This window comes from Mercenaria mercenaria, unplaced genomic scaffold, assembly GCF_021730395.1.
Source record: "Mercenaria mercenaria strain notata unplaced genomic scaffold, MADL_Memer_1 contig_135, whole genome shotgun sequence".
Taxonomy (NCBI): domain Eukaryota; kingdom Metazoa; phylum Mollusca; class Bivalvia; order Venerida; family Veneridae; genus Mercenaria; species Mercenaria mercenaria.
In genome coordinates this window covers 5,262-24,256 of record NW_026459328.1, presented here as the reverse complement: position 1 = coordinate 24,256, position 18,995 = coordinate 5,262, and the positions used below count along the sequence as shown (strand labels likewise).

Here is an 18,995-nt window from a genome sequence, read left to right as displayed (position 1 = left end):
TGCTAGTCCTGGTGTCGTATTTGCGAGATACTAGGATTTGTACGAGTATATGTAAATGTGTAAGATTTTATTTTTTATTTATTTTTATTTTGATAAGCGTCTAAGATGTCAACATTCAGAATGTAACAATTTTTAAACAATTTAGCAGTTCACTCATAAGAATTTATTAAAGCTACGCTTATGCGTTAATGTAACTTTAGGATAGTATTCAAGGCGAAACCTTTTATATGAGCTGTGCCATTGGAAAACCAACATAGTGCATTTGCGATGAGTATGGACCAGACCAGCCTGCGCAGCCACGCAGTCTAGTCAAGATCCATGCTGTTCGCCAAGGGTTTCTCTAATTACAGTAGGCTTTGGAAGCGAACAGCACGGATCCTGACCAGACTGCGCGGATGCGCAGGCTGGTCTGGATCCATGCTGGTCGCAAACGCACTATGTTGGTTTTCTGATGGCGCGGCTCATATCATGATTGTCCTGGAACTCATATCTCAAATAGTGCCCTTTGCTATAAAATATCAAAATACTCTGACTAGTAAAACCAAATTCTGCCGTCAAAATATGTTCAAACATTTTCGTGGAGCGGATAGTTTACCGGAAGAGACCATGGAAACTAATCTTTTTGTCATATGTTACTAGACTGGAGAAGCAAGAAACGAAATAGTATAAATGTATGACATTGGGATGTGCGGGCGTGCGTGCGTGTGTGCTTATGGAGGGTTAGGGATAATATCAAGAAAAACAAAAAACAATCAAGCTTTACTCTCGTGGAGGGCAAACTTAAAAATATATGAAACTGCTGTATAACACTGATCTATGATATTTTACAATAATTATGCTTTAACTTTTTGTTTCAAATGTGAAATCTCCGAACTATCTACACAATTGCATATGTATGAATTCTTCATTTTAGCAGTGTATTACAACGGAAAACTTGTTAATTGGTACTTTGAATAAGAAAAAAGAATTTATCAAATGATAAATATTATCTAGAAAATATATTTAAAGCGATTTTCAAAATGGCTGAATTATGATTTTCGAACATATCTGCAAACGTCAAATTATGGTACAAAATTTAAAATCACATGTATCGAAGAAACTAAGTCGGTGACCCCCCAGTTTTGTTTGTCATTTGGACACGGTATACATTTTAAACACCGTTTATCATGTTTATTGAAAAAAAAAATTAATCAAAAATTTAATTCAGGGATTTTGTAATATGCTGATTTAAAGCCGAAAAATGCTGTGAAACTGAACATCAATTTTTAGTCAAAAACGGCGATTTCCATTTTACAAATATTTGTCGGTGTAAAACAATGATTTTTACATCGCCATAAACATGATAAAGGAAACAAATAATTCTCGTCGAATAATGTATAATTTAAGAAAACTTGTTGGCTGGTGCCGTTGCAATACCCGTAACAGTTGCCAAGGATACGCGGTAACGTCAGTTTCAAATAGGGCTTTGGTGGTCAATTTTGACGTCTCGTGTACAAAAACTGGTTGGTTCTATTAGTATAAAATAATTGCATCTTGTTTGAAATATGGGCAACTTTACACATGCAAAATTTCAAGACGCTACTCGAAAGTTCGCAAAGTGTCGTGTTCTACCTTAATGTGCACATTTTGATAGCATAGCCATACATACTCAAGACTCTCTCATTACTAAAAGAGCATGATATACAGTTGGTTACCATGGTTACATAGAGGATATTTGTTTGTTTCGGTGAAAGATCGAAAATTTAGTTCATCGAGTGAACATCACATGAATATTTTCACAAGTGGCGAATTTTCTGTTTATTTCATGCTTATTCAGTGGTTTCTTTTATAAAATCGTTTTACTTTTTAAAAATTCCCCGCAGGGAGCCCCACTGTTTACGACCTGTCAGCGCTATGTTATGCGTCCCAAATAGTTCTACAAATTGGGTCCAGGTTGTGTTTTGTCTCATAGAAGAAAGGAGATTATATTTGGTACTTCAAAAATTTTATTCATGTAACTTCAGATATATTTAAACAAACAATGTGTGAAATTCATACGCGCACATACGCGCACTTGCGCTTGTCAAAATTCAAGTCCGCCATTTTGTTTTACTTCTGTCAATCGGTAAACAGCTAGAACAAATAACTGGAGAAACAATACGAATAGTGTAACAGTGGGATTTTAAATGGACTTATAGGTAAACTCTCGTGTCGTGAGTGTTACAGTTAGTCGCTGTCACTTGCTGGAATCATTCTTATTCGTTTGAATGGTCTGGCAGTGGCAACTGGCGAATCGAGCATGTTAGAAACGGACTCTTCAGCAGTTGCATTACTTCGGCCTACGTTAACTGTGAACATTTGTGACAGTGTTTCCGACACAGATGTACTGTGGAAATTGAAAGTCACAGGTCCGTGGAAAGTGCTGCTTGCAAAAAGACTGCGAGAGCGATTGGATCCGAAAGGCCCAGTCCATGGTTCCGGAGCACTAATGGCAGCACCACTTCCTTGAGTTTGAAGGTTGGTTTCATTTCTCTGTTCGACAGTATTTTAGAAATATTTCTCGACTGGTCGTTGTTGATTTTACTGTAGTTGTTTATAGAATTCACATTCTTGTGACCAGAAATTTGCATGATTTGGCAGGGACCCCAGCATCGTTTAGAGTTTGAACCAGATGTTTTCTGGAGCTGAAAAAAAAAATGAATGGAATTTTCATATCATTGACCTATGAAATTATTTGAAGGCATAAATTATTTTGTACAAGTGCATTTTCTTTAGAATAAGTATGCAGGCATAAGTTTGTTTTTCTAAGTTGGCTGACATGGGAGGGCTCTCGGGTTATTCTGCATTCTAACACGATCCGATTCATTTTCCTATTAAACAAAGAAGGCTGAAAACAGTGAATTATTATACAACAAATCACTGTTCTGACGTCACAATTATTACGTCATGGCGTCAAACGGCATAGCGACGCGCTTGAACAGGCAAGTAACATTGCCCGATCGGGCTTTCGACATAAAAACTAATATTTCTTGAAAAATAATGAAGATATAAGAATAAATTGGGAGTGTTTATTTAATGTGCGTACTGGTAAAGTGCAGGTGTCCCTTCCTTGGTGACGTGTTAGAATCAAAATAATATATTTCATTTAGTGATTTGCTCTTGAATAAATCAGTGTGTGTCGTTCAGATGCGTAGTATTATACCACTCGGGCTCCGCCCTCGTGATATTATTCCTTTGCATCTGAACTCCAAACAGTGATTTATTTAGCGACAAATCACCGATGAGATATATTATTAAAATTTTCTTAAATAAACCGCTCGCGTGCAATGACGTTACCGATCCAGGTGCATAGCACGGTTGTAAAATGTAGTTTTTTTCTTACACTGTTGATACTAGTATGTAGTGTTAGAATCGAAATAACAAGTTCCCAAGTGTGATTTATCGTAGAATAACCCGAGTTTTTCGTTCTTATGCGAAACAGTATTTAATATAATACGGCCTTCGTGATACATTCTTACATGTACGCATAAGAACACAGAAAACACGGGTTATTCTACGATAAACCACGTTTGGGAACTTATTACTAAAATTTTCTTGCTAATGCAAGTCAGCGATAAAATCTTAATCGTGCCATTTATTAGCTTGCTAGAATGATATCCGCTTCTAAGAAATTGCGAATATGACGTTGGCAGTAAGAAAGCGAGGATGAGCAAAGCATCAAACTGACAGTGCATGTCCTTCTATGGTTAATTTTATGACAAGAACGGAAAAAAATCTTAATGAAGAAATCGCATGTGGAATTGTACCGGACATCATAACAAATGTCATTGATTCTGTTTGGAAATAGCCCGTGATGAATAGCGAAATACCAAAACGTAACAGAAAAATTACTAAAGTCATTGAAAACGGACAAAAAATGATAGATGCACTCCATCTGGCAAACTAACTAAGAAAGATTAAATGTTTGCGATGCAAAACTAAATACTGATTGAATTTGGTTGTGAAAAAACTAATTGCGAAAAAACAAAGAATTGAAAAACTAATTACATGAAAAATTATCTGGAGGCCTGGGCATACAGTCTGATAATTACTTGATTACTTGTTATCAAACTACTTTAAATATACTGAATTTATGCAGGTATGACTTTGGTAAGGGTATTTCAAAAGTAGATATTTTACAGTTTTAGGGTGTTTCTTTTTTCAGAAATGAATTTGAAAAGGATGTCAGATTTGAATTTCTTCCTTGTATGTCCATTATTTAAAACAGAAAGAAAACAGTTAATAGATAGAAATATTTATACCAGACCTAACATGATAAAATTTATAGAACTTACTAAAGTCGCATAACTCCATAAAACTTTAAAAAAAAACAGTTTATTTTGCAACATTATTATAAAGCATTTCAAAAAGGCTAATTAGCTAATCAATGTATGCAACCAATTTAACAGTAGTTACTTTATACTACTGACACTATTTAGGTCCATAATTTCACCAAGTGCCAATCTAAGTATTCATGTCATTTAAAATACGTCAAGTTATATATGCCCCAATTACCACAACTTAAAAGTGTACATATATATTTACAGAAGACTGATGAAAGTAAACTCTTTAAGTGTCCAAATGCAAACATTGATCATTTGATATATTTGAAAAAATTGATACGTCTCAATTTCTATTATTGATAGTTTATCTTGTTGTGTTTGTCTGTTTTCTTTTGTCTTTTTTCTGTGTTTGTTTGTCGTCTGTGTTTGTTTAAAACTTTTAACATGTATACTCATATATACATGTATTTGTAATGTGTAGTATATTGTTTTTGTACATAACCATATAAATCTGTAAATTTTGTACATAGAGCAAACTTAAATTTGACGCCTTTTGCAGTCTAATTTCATTTTCGCTTTCGGTATTAGGCTTGCCTTTTCATTAAGGTGTTAAATAAATGATATCTCTCTCTATTAAAAGTTCGCAATATATTCCATATTTAAAACTCTACAGTTTCTAATCATTAATCAGTATTGTGAAAAACACAAACTGTTATAAAATCTCATCTGATGTTTCCTTTAATCATACTTATAAAAGTAATTTTCACTGCTACTGTTCTCTTGCAACATGTTCCCTTTAATCATACTTATAAAAGTAATTTTTACTGCTACTGTTCTCCAGTAACATGTTTCCTCTAATCATACTTATAACAGTAATTTTCATTGCTACTGTTCTCCAGTAACATGTTTCCTTTAATCATACTGAACAGTACTTTTCATTGCTACTGTTCTCCAGTAACAAGTTTCCTTTAATTATACTTATAACAGTAATTTTCATTGCTACTGTTCTCCAGCAACATGTTTCCTTCAATCATACCGAACAGTAATTTTCATTGCTACTGTTCTCCAGTAACTTTTATACATGTAGTTTAAAATTTTCATTTATTACTCATTATACATGTATTATCGAATTAGAGTTATAAAAATTATGGCAGACAATAACAATGGCCGTTTTCCAATGTGTCACTGTTTGTTAAATGTATGTATTTGTATATATTATATGCTGTTAATGCTGCCCACATAAGTGGGACTTAACATTTGCTTGAATAAACTTGAAAACTTGAATTTTTTTTGATTGTCGGAAAAAGTTTTAGTATCCATATGACGGCTTATAATTTATGTACTTGGCATTCCAGTAAAACTGTCGTTTTAAAGCTCTGAATTAAAACAATTTGCAGGAAAATGGGGAAAAATATTTTCAGTTTGGAACTCAGAACAATATCGGCTATAAAATTAGGCTTATAAAACACTGTTATATCAGGATATTTTCAGCTGTTCATTTACTATATCTAGATAAACCACGGGAAAGCATAAAATAAGAATATAGATGTATAATGTGCACACCTGTAAGGCGTTATTCTGGGATTTTCAATACCTGTTTCGGCCTTCATGTCTCTCATAATGTTGTAAAGTTTATTTATTCCAAGTGGGATTTTTTGAACTAGCATCTCTGTGGTTTATCATTTGGTGTACTGGTATGGAACCATTTTCCGGACAGGACCAGTTTCCGGAAACATGTAATATCCGCTTCATTTCGTTGTTATTCATGTAACTGTTTCATCTAGATCATTTAGATGTTTGTTCTTCATGTCTACAACAAACCACTATTTTATAAGGCTGTATAATGTTTGTGTTTTTGCTGATAACTCACTTTTTACACTGTTTACAAAACAACTTTCTGCATTAACGGGGCATGAAGATAACATTGCGCATGCGCAGTAGTTCACACATGCAGAAGTATCTAGTGGGGGAAAATAATCAAACTGTATAATGATTGTCTGCTGATAATATGTTCTACTTTTAATTTCACGCTAAAAGTTACTTCAGATGCAGGGCTGTCGATTTTTGCACTAATTTTATTCTATTTCTATTGGAATTATCAAGAATTCGTATAAGACGAAATTCGAGTTTTTTATAGCCAATCTCTGTTTGCTTTCGTAGCTGCTATTGAACGTCGGGTTATGTTTCATATGCAGTTTTGAAGAGATGAATGATAAAGAAATGATTGTGTAGAAATAGTTTAATTACTTATTTTGATATCAAATTAACAACAAAACACCGTCAAAATATTTGCCCGGATACTGGTTTAACTGATGGGAAAAATAACTTACTTTAGTGACCCAATTTGAGGCCCCATGGAACCCATACTTTCCGTCACAACGCGATGCTGATAACAACATCGGATGCGGGAGGAGCTGTGTGGGCTTCATTTATGTCAAATATTTTTATAGGGAATAATGGAGCCGAAATATGAAAATGTGCCCGGAAAATGGTTCCCAACCAGTAAGGAAGGATGGGCTGTCAGGTTTGCACATTTCGTCTGGTCGTTTCTGGCTGTACAGTTTGTACAGATATACAGGATCTCTCTGGGCGTCAGCAGTGGCATAGGCTTTGGGTTTTGTGACAGGGTTTTCGGTAGGTTCTGAAACTCGAGAGTCATTGACTCTTAGGCCTAAATTTTCAAGGGTCAAAATAAGATTTTCAAGAGTAATTCATATTTTACTTGTCTTATTTTGCACATTGCCTAAAAGTGGGTGGAGTTTGGTGCTTTGCATGATTTTGTTCTCGGCAGATGCTTCTAAATAAGAGCTGATTTTACAATAGTGATCATATTTTTCTTAAATGCAGACGTTTTATTGGCTTTTTATTCAGATTGTACTAGTAAAATCTTGTAAGAAATGATAAAAATGTCCGAAAATGTCTGAAAACGGCGGTCGCGAAAACGAGTGACAAATACGGAAAACGAAAGTAAACATTTGAAATTATTGAAAAAATAACTGTTTTAAATTTCATTTTTTTCATCATACCACGTACAATTTCTGCTTATTTAAAGCATTTTATTTGTTTTGGCCCAATCAAAGCCTCGGCAATGATAATAAATTTGCTACAGACCGTGACGGCCGACAGGCTCATGTAATCGTATCAAGCTCACAAAATAATTAACAAGTGGTACAACCACGATAATCTAAGGCTGCATTGTTTATCAATTAACTTTTACACATTGATCAATAAACTTCTTTGATAATGACAAGGCATATTGTACTAAATACAAACCGCGAGATTATTACGTGTCATTTGGTGCATGGCGTGACTGACATCTGTCAGTAGCTAATTAACATACGACGCTCCGCCTACTGCCATATTTCCGCTTGTGCCGGCGAACAATATTGAAATTCACTGGGATTTTGATTGACAAGGGGCAGAACTTTCAAACTCGAGACGCATCAAAGTAAATTTCCGCGAGTCAAGCCGAGTTTCGCGGGTCAAAACCCGGGGCCTCGGGTCAACCGAACGCCCTTGTACATCTGAAGTAATGAAATTTACGCTGTTATACATCATTAAAACATTTATCTTTATTACAGTCTGTAACCTTTTGACAGACAATTTACAGAAAAAAAATGCAAGTCTAAAACTCTAAATCGTAATGGTGATTGTAGCAACATACAACAGTTGTGCATCCAAATAGTCCAGCAGAAGGACGGCTGTTACTAAGTAGCAGTAGGCCTGGGTTCGAATCCCAGTTTGGATAGCTGTTTTGTTGTTTATCGTTATCATTACAAATAATCTACCATTATATTTCAGTAAACGCGTGGACGTTGTTTATAGTATAGGAGACGTTAGTCAAATTGACTTATTCATATAATCTAGTAAAAGAAAGTAAAATGTTTGATGTTTCGCCAGGGAAGGCTATCATGTGGGGAAAAAATATGACATTTGTGACTTTCCACATTGAGTTTATTAAAGGAACTGGCCTCCAGATCATTCTACTACTAAAAGATTTTTAAGATATCTGGAAATAAATGCTATATTTCTTAAGAAGGGTTAAAACTTAATTACTGACAAACTATATCATGTTACGGAAACACATTAGAATTTGCTGTTTTTACTACTTTTTACGATGAAAATCGAAATGCGTTTGTAACGCATTACTCCAGGTAAACTGTCTCAATTATAAAAATCTGTATTTTGAAATCATAACTCACTAATTCCGCAATACATGTAGCTTTATTGGTTACGAAGACGGGAAAATGTCTTTATTGCCGTGGTTGTCCGGGGTTCGATTGCCGAGACGGTCATCTGTTTTTCTTGAATAGGATTATTAAATTATTTTTGAAACAAAAACTCATATTCTAATGTTCATAATATGACCAAACTTCAGTTTGAAAGAAAAATATTATTTATCCAAATCTGGAGGTCAGTGCCTTTAAACTCGATGAGTAAAATTGATCAAATGCTCCGCAGAGCCTCGCATATTATTATTTTATTCAACTTGTTTAATAAATTCAATATGAAAAGACACTCCTGTAATATCAGATTTCACATATTTTTTTTTAATTTTTATTTCACAGATTTCACATTTTCACAAGGAAAGCTTGTGCAATTTTAAAGATATTTTAAGATAGTATGAAAAATACAAACTATTTAAAACATTTTGTTCATGAAATAAACCGAAAAGAAATATCAGTGGAAGAATGAGATATTTCAATTTGTGATACTAATTTTAGTGCTCATTCAGTGACACTGAAAAAAAAACAACACAAAATTTATAGTAGATCTACTGTATATGAATTAAATTACTAAATTGCAATTGAAACGTACGTAATGTCCGGAGGATTTGAGCCAGATCTGGTTTTGGTTTGTCTCTCTTGATCATATATAAGATACTCCTCATCAGAAGTTTCGTCCATTCTAAGATGAATATCTCCCCAGCAGAGATCACAGCATTCTTTGCCTGTCCGCATTTCAAAATGGTTTGTGCATACAAACCACATGGAGTGTAACAAAGACCTTGGAGTGTAGTCACCTAGTGTCCTGGCTTCATGCATCTGGCCAATGATAGACTCTGTCATGGCTTTTGCAGCTCTCGGCTTATTGCCAAGTCCCTGGCCTTTCAACAGTTGCTGTTTTCTTGAAAGGACAGCTCTTGTTTTGGAAAATTCTCTGTCCTTGAATATGGCAGCATTGCTGTCACTTGCTTTTAGATATCTGTCAATAGAGCTTATAAAGCCCCGCAAAGTTGTAGGCTCATATTCCCTGCCATCTTTCTTGGTAACACCCAAGATAAATTCACACAGTAATGAATTAAGCTGATATGAGGGAATGTATTCTGGTTTTCTCATTTCATTTTTTGACATCAGAAAAGAGAAGAATAACTTCATGTCACTCTCTGTCTTCTTTTGGGTATTTTTATTTTCATTTTCTTTAAGAAACTGGTCAGCATCTACTTGTCTTAAGTTCCTGTCTGCAACCTGAAAGTCTCCATATTCCTCCTGGTCAAAGAAATTTGTGAAAATGTCATTCAAGACCTCTGGATCCAGTTCTTCTACAGACATCTTGATTGTATAATAAAGCAGACGTCAGATTTGACAGGTGTTGTTGTTGTTACAAACATGTAAACAAAGGGTAGCTACTACAACCAACCTGTCACCTCATGTATATACATGTACATAGAGAGGTGTCCAAGTGGGGGAAGAAAGTAGTCCGGCACAGTGAAAATTATATTTTGATAAATTTCACTGTGGGTTTACCAGGATATAAACTACCATTATATTTCAGTAAACCTCTGAAAAGCATGAAATAAATATCTAAAACAATAGTTTTGGTAGGGTACTGTGGCATTCAACATGTTACATTAACCCGTATACCAAATTGTCATAATGACTAAAAGGAATATAGAGGCCATAGGTCATGTGCAAACTGCTACCATGAAGTTAACAACTTTTGAAGAAGTTTACACAGGCTACAAGCTCTGGTAAAACATTAATATTTATGTTCAGCCGATACTTTTATGTACTTTAAACTATACCCTTTACTGGATTTGTAACCTTAAAGACACTGATTCTGGTATGCCAGATATGTGGCCTATGGGGATGATAAGGTCTGCGTATTGGTGGTAAGAGCCAATTTACAAGACTGGACCATTGATAGACTTGCTTCTGTTCATCATATTTAGCTACTGTAGTACATAAATTGCAAGTGATATTTCTCACCTTTATATCAAACCAGTTCTCACCTTTATAACGAGTTTAGAAATCCTGATTAAATTAGGGCTACACAAACAAAGTGATAAGATGCAAAAGTGTATTTTATTATTATATTTTTTTTTTTGATAAATCAAGATATTTTTATAATTACATATCATTGCTGGATTTTTCATTGCAAATAAAAGAAAATGCATCCAGGAACCTAGCTTTTATAAATAATGTATTATGTGTATTTGAACAATGATATCTCTTTATTCCTGGATTTTATTGTAAATAAAAGAAACTGTATTTAGGCTACACAATGGGAATTATATATTCCCAAATTAGATTTCTTTTATTATAATCAGAATTATCTGAAATTAATGAAGTTTTCTTATAAGTCAGTTCAAATAACACATTTCACATTCCATACTGTGTTATTAGAAAGGTCTCCAGCCAAACACTCTGTTCACCCATCGTGCCCATATATTGTTCCTTCTATCTATATTTCTTCTCTTTATTAAAAGTGCAAATGAACGCTTCTTTAATTTCTACTAAAATCAAGCAATAACCAATATATATCTGGTTTTATTTTGTTACTTATCATAATAATTGAATAATACGTTTGCCCTAGACTGTTTAACAACTTCCACTTACAAGATGCCAGGTCTTCGTTGAAACAATAGCTTCATTTGGTTCGCAAAAAACCAACACATTTATAGTAGCTAAAAGTGCACATTTTTCTTCGTTGCCCAGTTGGTGAATATTTTTAAAAAGTAGCTACTCGGTTTGTGTGCTTGTCGATGCGTGATGGTTTATGAAATACGACTGTGGTCAATCTGACTAAAGTACATCTTCTATTACGCTACGCACAGGATCTGAGAACGACCTATTCATAGCCTCGTTCTGACGACCCTTTCACTAGCCAATCAGACCTTAACTTACAACATTTTGCGAATCTACCTGTAGCCTTGACTTTTGATAGTGTCAGATAGCCGGTTAGCTCAGTCGGTAGGCCACTTGCTTAGTAAGCAATGGGTCACGGGTTCGAGCCCTGAAATGACTGCACAATTTTCTTACTCTTTGACATTCGAACAAGTCGTCTGATTGGTTAAAATCAAAATAGCAATACTGGAAATCCAAAATATACAGAAGACGTATGTGAATGGGTCGTTTTCAGATCTTCGTTTAGAAGATCAAGTACTTAAGTCAGATTGCGACTGTGGTTATCATCTTTTTCACAAACCAATCTATTCAGTACACGGATATAAAACATGAACTGGATATTTCATTGAAGAAACAAAACAATCATGTTAAAAATGAATGAGTTTGATTTTAAGGCAAACCAGCATAAAAAGGGCATACATCGCCGAGAAAAAGTTAAATTGATAACGTTTATTGTTAAATATATCTAAAACAATTAAAGTAAAAACGTTTTTACGTAATAATATAGTGTTAAAATACCAGTTTAAACATAATAGTCGCAAAAGCAGTGAAAGAAAATCATATAAGTTACAAGTTTTATGATAAATGCCTACCTGTGTCAAAAAAATGTATTTTTCTTTCGACAGAGATTTGCTCAAACAACTCAGTTAATGATTGAACATAAAAGTATGTATTCCGCTGTGGAGCAAAGTTAACACAGCCGATCAAAATATGTGTAATAATAAGCGCTGTTTGACATGTTACACATTCAGGTTGATCTTTAAGAATGAGTAAAACGGGTATGACCTATTCGACAACGAGAAAGAATAACATCCTCCATGCAAACAGATCTTATCCCTTGGTGCCATTCACCTAATTTAAAAAGTAGGTTTTTATATCGTGAAGTTTATTGAACGAAGCATTGCGTCGTAATTATTGACATTTGGCTAAAATGTATTTGTTTATATTTGTCCTACAATCAGTATACGATAATTTCAAAATAGATTGTGGTAATAAAAGGGATTTCTTCGCTGCGGAATCAACGTCTTCATTTCCATAAATACCAACATGACTAGGAATCTAACAAAATATGATGGACGTTTTGAAAGGTAGTTCATGAACCCTGAAAAGAATATGAGTCAAAAAAGATAATATAGTTTAGGGTCCATGACTGTGTATCCGGAAGTTAATTTTCTTTTATAAAATTAAATTCAAAGTCAGTTTCCTTCATAGAAGTGTTTATGTGAAATCCTAAAGGTTCGATTTGTTTTTCTTTTCTTTCATATGAACCGAAGTACTAAGTTTAAATATTATTTTATGAGCAGGATTTGATTAGTTTGCAGCCACTCTTAAAGCATATTGCAATGACAGTTTTTCACGTCGGAGTAAAGAGAGGGTCCATTAGCTTCAACATACAAGCGTTCAACAGGCGATGTTCTTAATGCGAAATGAGCAATGCATAGACCTTGATTGTGGATAGTATCTAACATTTGTTGATAAGATTTTCTAGCTGAAATCTCAACAAAACAACCGTAATCTAGCTTGGATTTAATCTATAAAGTCTCAACAAAGACTTCGGATCGGCTTCACAATCAGTATTTGAAATTACCTTCAAAAGACACAAATATTTCAAACATTTGGCTTACAGGTATTTTATATCTGGTATAAAAGAAAACTTTTCATCACAGATAACACCAAGAAATTTTGCATCGTCAACAAAGGGTATTTTTGTTCCATCTAGAAAATGCTCAGGGTCACAATGCTGTTTCCGTAATTGACAAAAGTGGAGACACTGAGTTTTCGATTTGGAAAATTTAAAACCTTTTTTTTCCATGGCCGAAGTTAAAACTTTATTCAAACACAGTTGTAATTGACGTTCAATTATACGCATGTTTTTTTAATGATAACATATCAAAAAGTTATCCACATATGATGAACAATTTTTTCCAAGGTGGTAACAAACATTTCACAATATTATTAGTGTTGATGCTAAAAGGTGTAGCAGATTAAACAGAACCTTGTCGAACAACCAAATTGCGATGAGATAAAAATTGTAATAAAAATGTTGGAAGACGACCTTTAAACCCACGTCGTCAAGATCACTCACAATACCATACAAATGTAGTGTTATAGACGCAAACGAATAAAATTGTCAATTCGAAAAGATGATAAGCTGTGCTGTGCTGCTTGCGAAAGCCGTTTTGAAAGTTCGTTATTAGGCCTTGATATTCAAGATACCATATGTTTCATTATAATAAGTATATTTAGCCAAAAACTCCATTGGACATCAGCTTTATAGCTTTCATGGGCCATCCTAGGTTACTTCACACTGATATAATATATACATATTGCTTCCAATTTTAACTCTCTCATTCTAATTAACATTAGTTTCCATAATATAAAGGTACACATAGTATATATAAGCCTAGTTGTGATAAAAATTTCACTGTGAACTTAGTTAACTAAATAATATGTTTTTCACTTATGTGAAACTACCACATTTCAGTTACCAAAGTACTGCGTATTTTACTTTTAAGGTTTGTGTAAATTGTTATAATTTGTGATAAATGTCATTTGTAACTTATAGATATATATGTGTGTGTGTTTGTGTTTTAACGTGAATAAACATCTGTCTGTCTGTCTGTCTGTCAGTCTGTCGGTCTGTCGCTTTTTTTATTACATATGTCACCAACAACGTTTTTACATTTGTAACAACTCGGTTTTACATTTGTAGAAAGTTTTTACATATACGGTAAAATTATTTTACGTTTGTTACCATTTTTACATATGTGACCATTTTACATTTGGGGCTCCTACAAGTGACACTGCCTATAGGCCAAAGCCTTTTTATTGTGTTAACGTCTTTGTGTCATCTACCCCGGACCCTTCTCCATGATCATGAAACAATTTCAACGGACCATCTACTCTAACAATTATTGTATGAAATAAGTTGACTATACATGTATGTCTTAAAGTTATGCAGTTACTATCTTAACTGACTGACAGATATATGGACCAACAAATGTACCAAAACAAGGGGCGAATAACTTTGTTCTGATTAAGAAAAGTGATATTAACATTAACTTCATTTAGTGCATGTGCCTTGATAATAATTAATAATAATAATAATATCATAAATTGTTAAAACATACCTTGCATATTCTTCAATTTTTTATCAACTATTTTCATTCTTTTATTTGGTTTCCCTGAAAATAAATATTGCATACTGTTTAATTTTCATTCAAAATACGCAACTAGATTCGGTTGATTTGAATAACACGTTGAACACTCAAATGTCTTCCAGCAAAACTGTTCAAAATGCTATTCGTACCGATCAATTGAAAAGATTTGTGGTTGCATAAACTTCATGGTACTAGTATATTTTTCAAGAGTGGAGTGATTTTCCTAATTCTTTATAGTACTGAAAGTTCAATAACATAGTTGTCAACAAAGCTTAACTGTAAAGTGTACCACATTATCTGTTTTCAAAGTGTTGACTGTCAAATTTTTTCAACATTTAAGGTTTCATCAAACTTTCCTTCTTAGTATCTTACGCTCATTCAAGCTTTTTCATAAGACCCTCTGTTGATGTCTTATGTGATGCACTATGAGGTATTACCTGTTGGTCCTGGTTTAGCCATGCAGGCATTTTGTAGAATGTTTGCACTCTCGCTGGCCTTTGCTTTGGATTCTTTAGTGTCTTCTGATATTTCTATAATTTTCACTTTCATTTCTGCCATTTCAGTCGAATTTTGTGTATTGTTTTCCATAAACCATAAACACAGAGTGTTACCAAGGTCTGGCATGTTTGAGATCTTGGCTGTTTCAATCTTCTCTTTCATAACATTCTCATAATTAGTTCCATTTACAACTTTAGCCAAAGTTAAAGTTGATATTTCCAAGCGATCCCAGTTCTTCTGAAACATTGAAACAATGCTTGAAGTTTTTGATACATGTTGTAGACTATTTCTTACATCTCGAATATCTCTGATGAAAAATTGGACATGGTTCGGAATGTATGATGGAAATAGTTCAAGAATTAAAACAGCTAACAAGGTAATGTCCCATTGCGACTCATCAGCTGGTCCAGATTTTGGATACAGAAGATCATACTCGTCATCTCGCAGCTTACGTCTGCTCTTCAATGATAATATGTCTGGTTTTCTAAATGCAAGGTAAGCACCCAGTGATGTATATGGTACGCCAGGTTTTGTATCGGACTTGGCATTTTGTAAAAACAATTCTCTAAGAGGTTCTGGACACATGTTTTTCAGGAAACTAACAAGGCGATAGTATTTGTCAGCCATTTTCCCATCATTTCTTGAATCTTAATTGATGAAAAAGTCTGAAACTGTAAATTAATGTTCAATTTTATTTTTAAAACAATGCCTTTTCAAATCTAAATAAAGCTTATAAAAATGCCAAAATTCAAAATATATGACCGTCATAGTATTGTGATCCCACTATTAAAAAGTGGTGGTGGTTGTGTATGTGTGGGGGTGGGGGTTATGGTTCTTATTATCAATGGAAAGATTAAAATGTTAGACTTGTCAAAAAGTTACCGTTTGTAAGTAACAAAGCTTCTATTTGTCACACCCTAAAAAAACTTCAACGACTTTGGAAACCTAAATGCGTCTGTTGGTTTTGACGGACTTTTATGGACAAAGTGGCACTGCCGCTACGAGGAAAAAATGGAGATCATACAATTTTGAAAGTCCTTTAAATAAGAATTTTATTGGATTGCAGGTGTGTTTACCGTAATTTCAATTTTAATTACGTTAACATTACAGTTTTATTGTAGGTAGAATCAAATAAAAACATAAATTGCAATCAATTAATTGAGGATTATGCAAGCTGTATTGTATGAAAATATAAAGTAAACAAAAGTTTGTATTTATTTATTTATTTATTTATATATTTGGGTTTTACGGCGCGCCAACAGAGTATAGGTTATATGGCGCCAAACAGGACTACAAATTTTAGTTCCACATCTCATTTACATCGAAATAAAAACATGGTGTATGGAATCAAAATTTGCGTACCTGCTGGAATCACAGAGTTACTGCAAAACCAAGTGTTAAGACCCTGTTAGTCGCCTCTTACGATCATGCAAGGTTAAGGCAGTGGGTCCAATTCTTTTCATACACAGATCGTCCCAGAACCACATGGGGCCAAAAAGTTTGTAATATTGCATGTCATGTAAAAATTTCAACAAATATGTTTTATCTTGTCAAATTATTTAGAAACTATTTTAGAAAAAAACCTACTATATAAAAGATATTTGTTTGTTTCAGTGTAAGATTGAAATATTTTTTCACGAGTGAACACCAGATGCAAATTTTCACGCGTGGCATAGCTACGAGCAAAAATGTCAGATATGGTGTTCATGAGTGAAAGATATTTAAATGTGATCTTTCATGCAAAACATCAAATTTTCTTTTAACTTCATGTTTTGACTAAATTTACCCATTTTATAATATTTTTTATTAGTGATTTTCTTTTTCACTGTGAAAATACCAAATATATTTCACTCTCATAAGTCAATAATTCACTAAAAATGTAATAACAAGTTATATATAATATTAGGTAATGAGACAAGAAAATATATTAGTATACTTGTCAAGAAGTGAGAATTATGGTCAGCTTTTAACGAGAATTTTCAAGCATTCTCTCCCTTAATTATTGACTGTGTCAAAGCAATTCGCTTCATATTAGATTGTTCCCCTTACATTGGCTAAAGTCGTGTCATTCATGTTTCAAGTCAAGAATTCTTTGTAAAATTTAGCTTTGGGTTATACATGGAAATTAAGGTCACATGTTACTCCATAGAAAGCTGCTAAACATGTAGCCAGTTTTTATAAATCATGTTGTTTATAGATTCATATAGAAATATTATTCTTGTAAAGATATGAAACATTTCTGTAAAAAAACAATTATGTTAGATTATGATATTGCGAAATTTGCGTTGTCATTTAACAGAAATTGAAAACAATAAATCATTGCTTTTCTTTTCTTTTGAAACTTTGAATGTCGCTAAACATTGAAATCCAAGAATGATTTCATAAACGAGCTTTCCCACAAAAACATATATAATAGTTTTCCCGCGAGAAAAACGAAACTTGTGTGGAGATACATGTATTCCGATTTTGTTTGAATGTTCTTGTCCATATAACGGTACTTTTGTTTAACTTTCATGCCTAGAAGTTTACTGTTTAAAACATAATAGAATAAAGTAATAAACTAAACAATACTGTATTTTGCAGGCATTGACAAAAAACACACAAAAAAAACCCCAAAAAAACAAAACAATAATGATAAAAATAAAAAAAAAATGAAAAGAAAAAGATAAAAAACGAGCAGTTTAACAAACTTAGAAAAGATACAAGTTGGTAGAACACGCACACATGTTATTTTAACTGGCCTTGATCCTGGGTTTTCCATAGAAATCAAGGAAACAAGGAATCTATTAATTATGAATCAAGTTTATGATTTTTCTTATCAGCATTGGTGTAGGTGTATCACTGAGATCAGAACTCATCTTTCTTTGAGTCGGCTAAACGCTGAAAGCGTTTGACGAGCCCTTGCTATCGCTCGATTTCTCATTCTCATTAAATGGCCTCACAACACAGCGAATTGATGTAGTTCCATTAGATTGTCTCTAATTTCAAAGAGTTCATTGATCGCATGAAGTTCAGTTATGTCAATCCCATCTGCTATGACCAATATACGATATAATCTGTCAAAATTATGAAGTGTAATTGTACTCGAATAAAGCCACGTATTATCTTCCGCGGTAACTCATTAAGCATAAACACGAATAACGATTCTCCGGAATTTTGTAACACATTTGCGCATATGATTATGGTTACTAATTTTATGCCCTTTTGTCACAGAATAGCAAATAAGATGTTCACAAATTCAAATAAAAACTGCATTTTAACTTATTAGCCATATTATTCATTTGTTACCCTGTCCGTTTCAAAAAAATAATCCTAAAAATCATTGCGCAAATAACAAATTTGCGTAACATCCAGCGAAAGACAAAATATAGTTCCAGAACATACTGCTAGTATTTTATTGAGTCGGGTACCTCTGAAAGCATTCGAATGTCTCTTATCAAAGAGTTTACCACATCGATGAAATTAAATTATGACAGCTTCATTTTAAATAACCCGAATAAGATATGTGCAGTACGTAAATTCTTCTGCGAGACTTAGTGGATGAATCCTAATTACATTCTGGGCACTTGTCGGCGAACACACGTGACCTGTCTACGACTTTGCGTTTGAAAATACGGTTTTCGGTTTACCGAAAAAATACTACGAAGATCGGCTAGATCAATATGATGCAAAATCGCGAGTGGTGAAAGTGCAAACGTCCACATACAACATCGTTCTAAATCGTAACCTTTCTGGAATTTCGACTGGTTCGGATAATTTGCTTACGATTCAGGTCGCAAAAAATGAAACCGTCACCCATTCTGCGTTTCATGATGACACATGGGTTGAATTTTGCAGTCAGTAAGCAGATAAATTATCGGGAGAACAAATTCTTACTGGTTTGTTTAATTACTACTGCTTTTAAAAAT

The 18,995-nt window shown here is 33.7% G+C and overlaps 1 protein-coding gene across 1 annotated transcript; it reads right to left on the bottom strand.

Moving 5' to 3' along the window:
• Nucleotides 1–1,962: 1,962 nt before the first annotated feature.
• LOC128551624 (uncharacterized) lies at nt 1,963–15,714 on the bottom strand. The gene is made up of 3 exons (XM_053532521.1): nt 15,027–15,714; nt 14,560–14,613; nt 1,963–2,663 (listed from the first exon to the last, which is right to left on the bottom strand). Exons 1-3 carry the CDS (start codon nt 15,712–15,714, stop codon nt 2,635–2,637), a joined length of 771 nt encoding a protein of 256 aa, XP_053388496.1. The 3' UTR covers nt 1,963–2,634.
• Between the last annotated feature and the right edge of the window lie 3,281 nt (nt 15,715–18,995).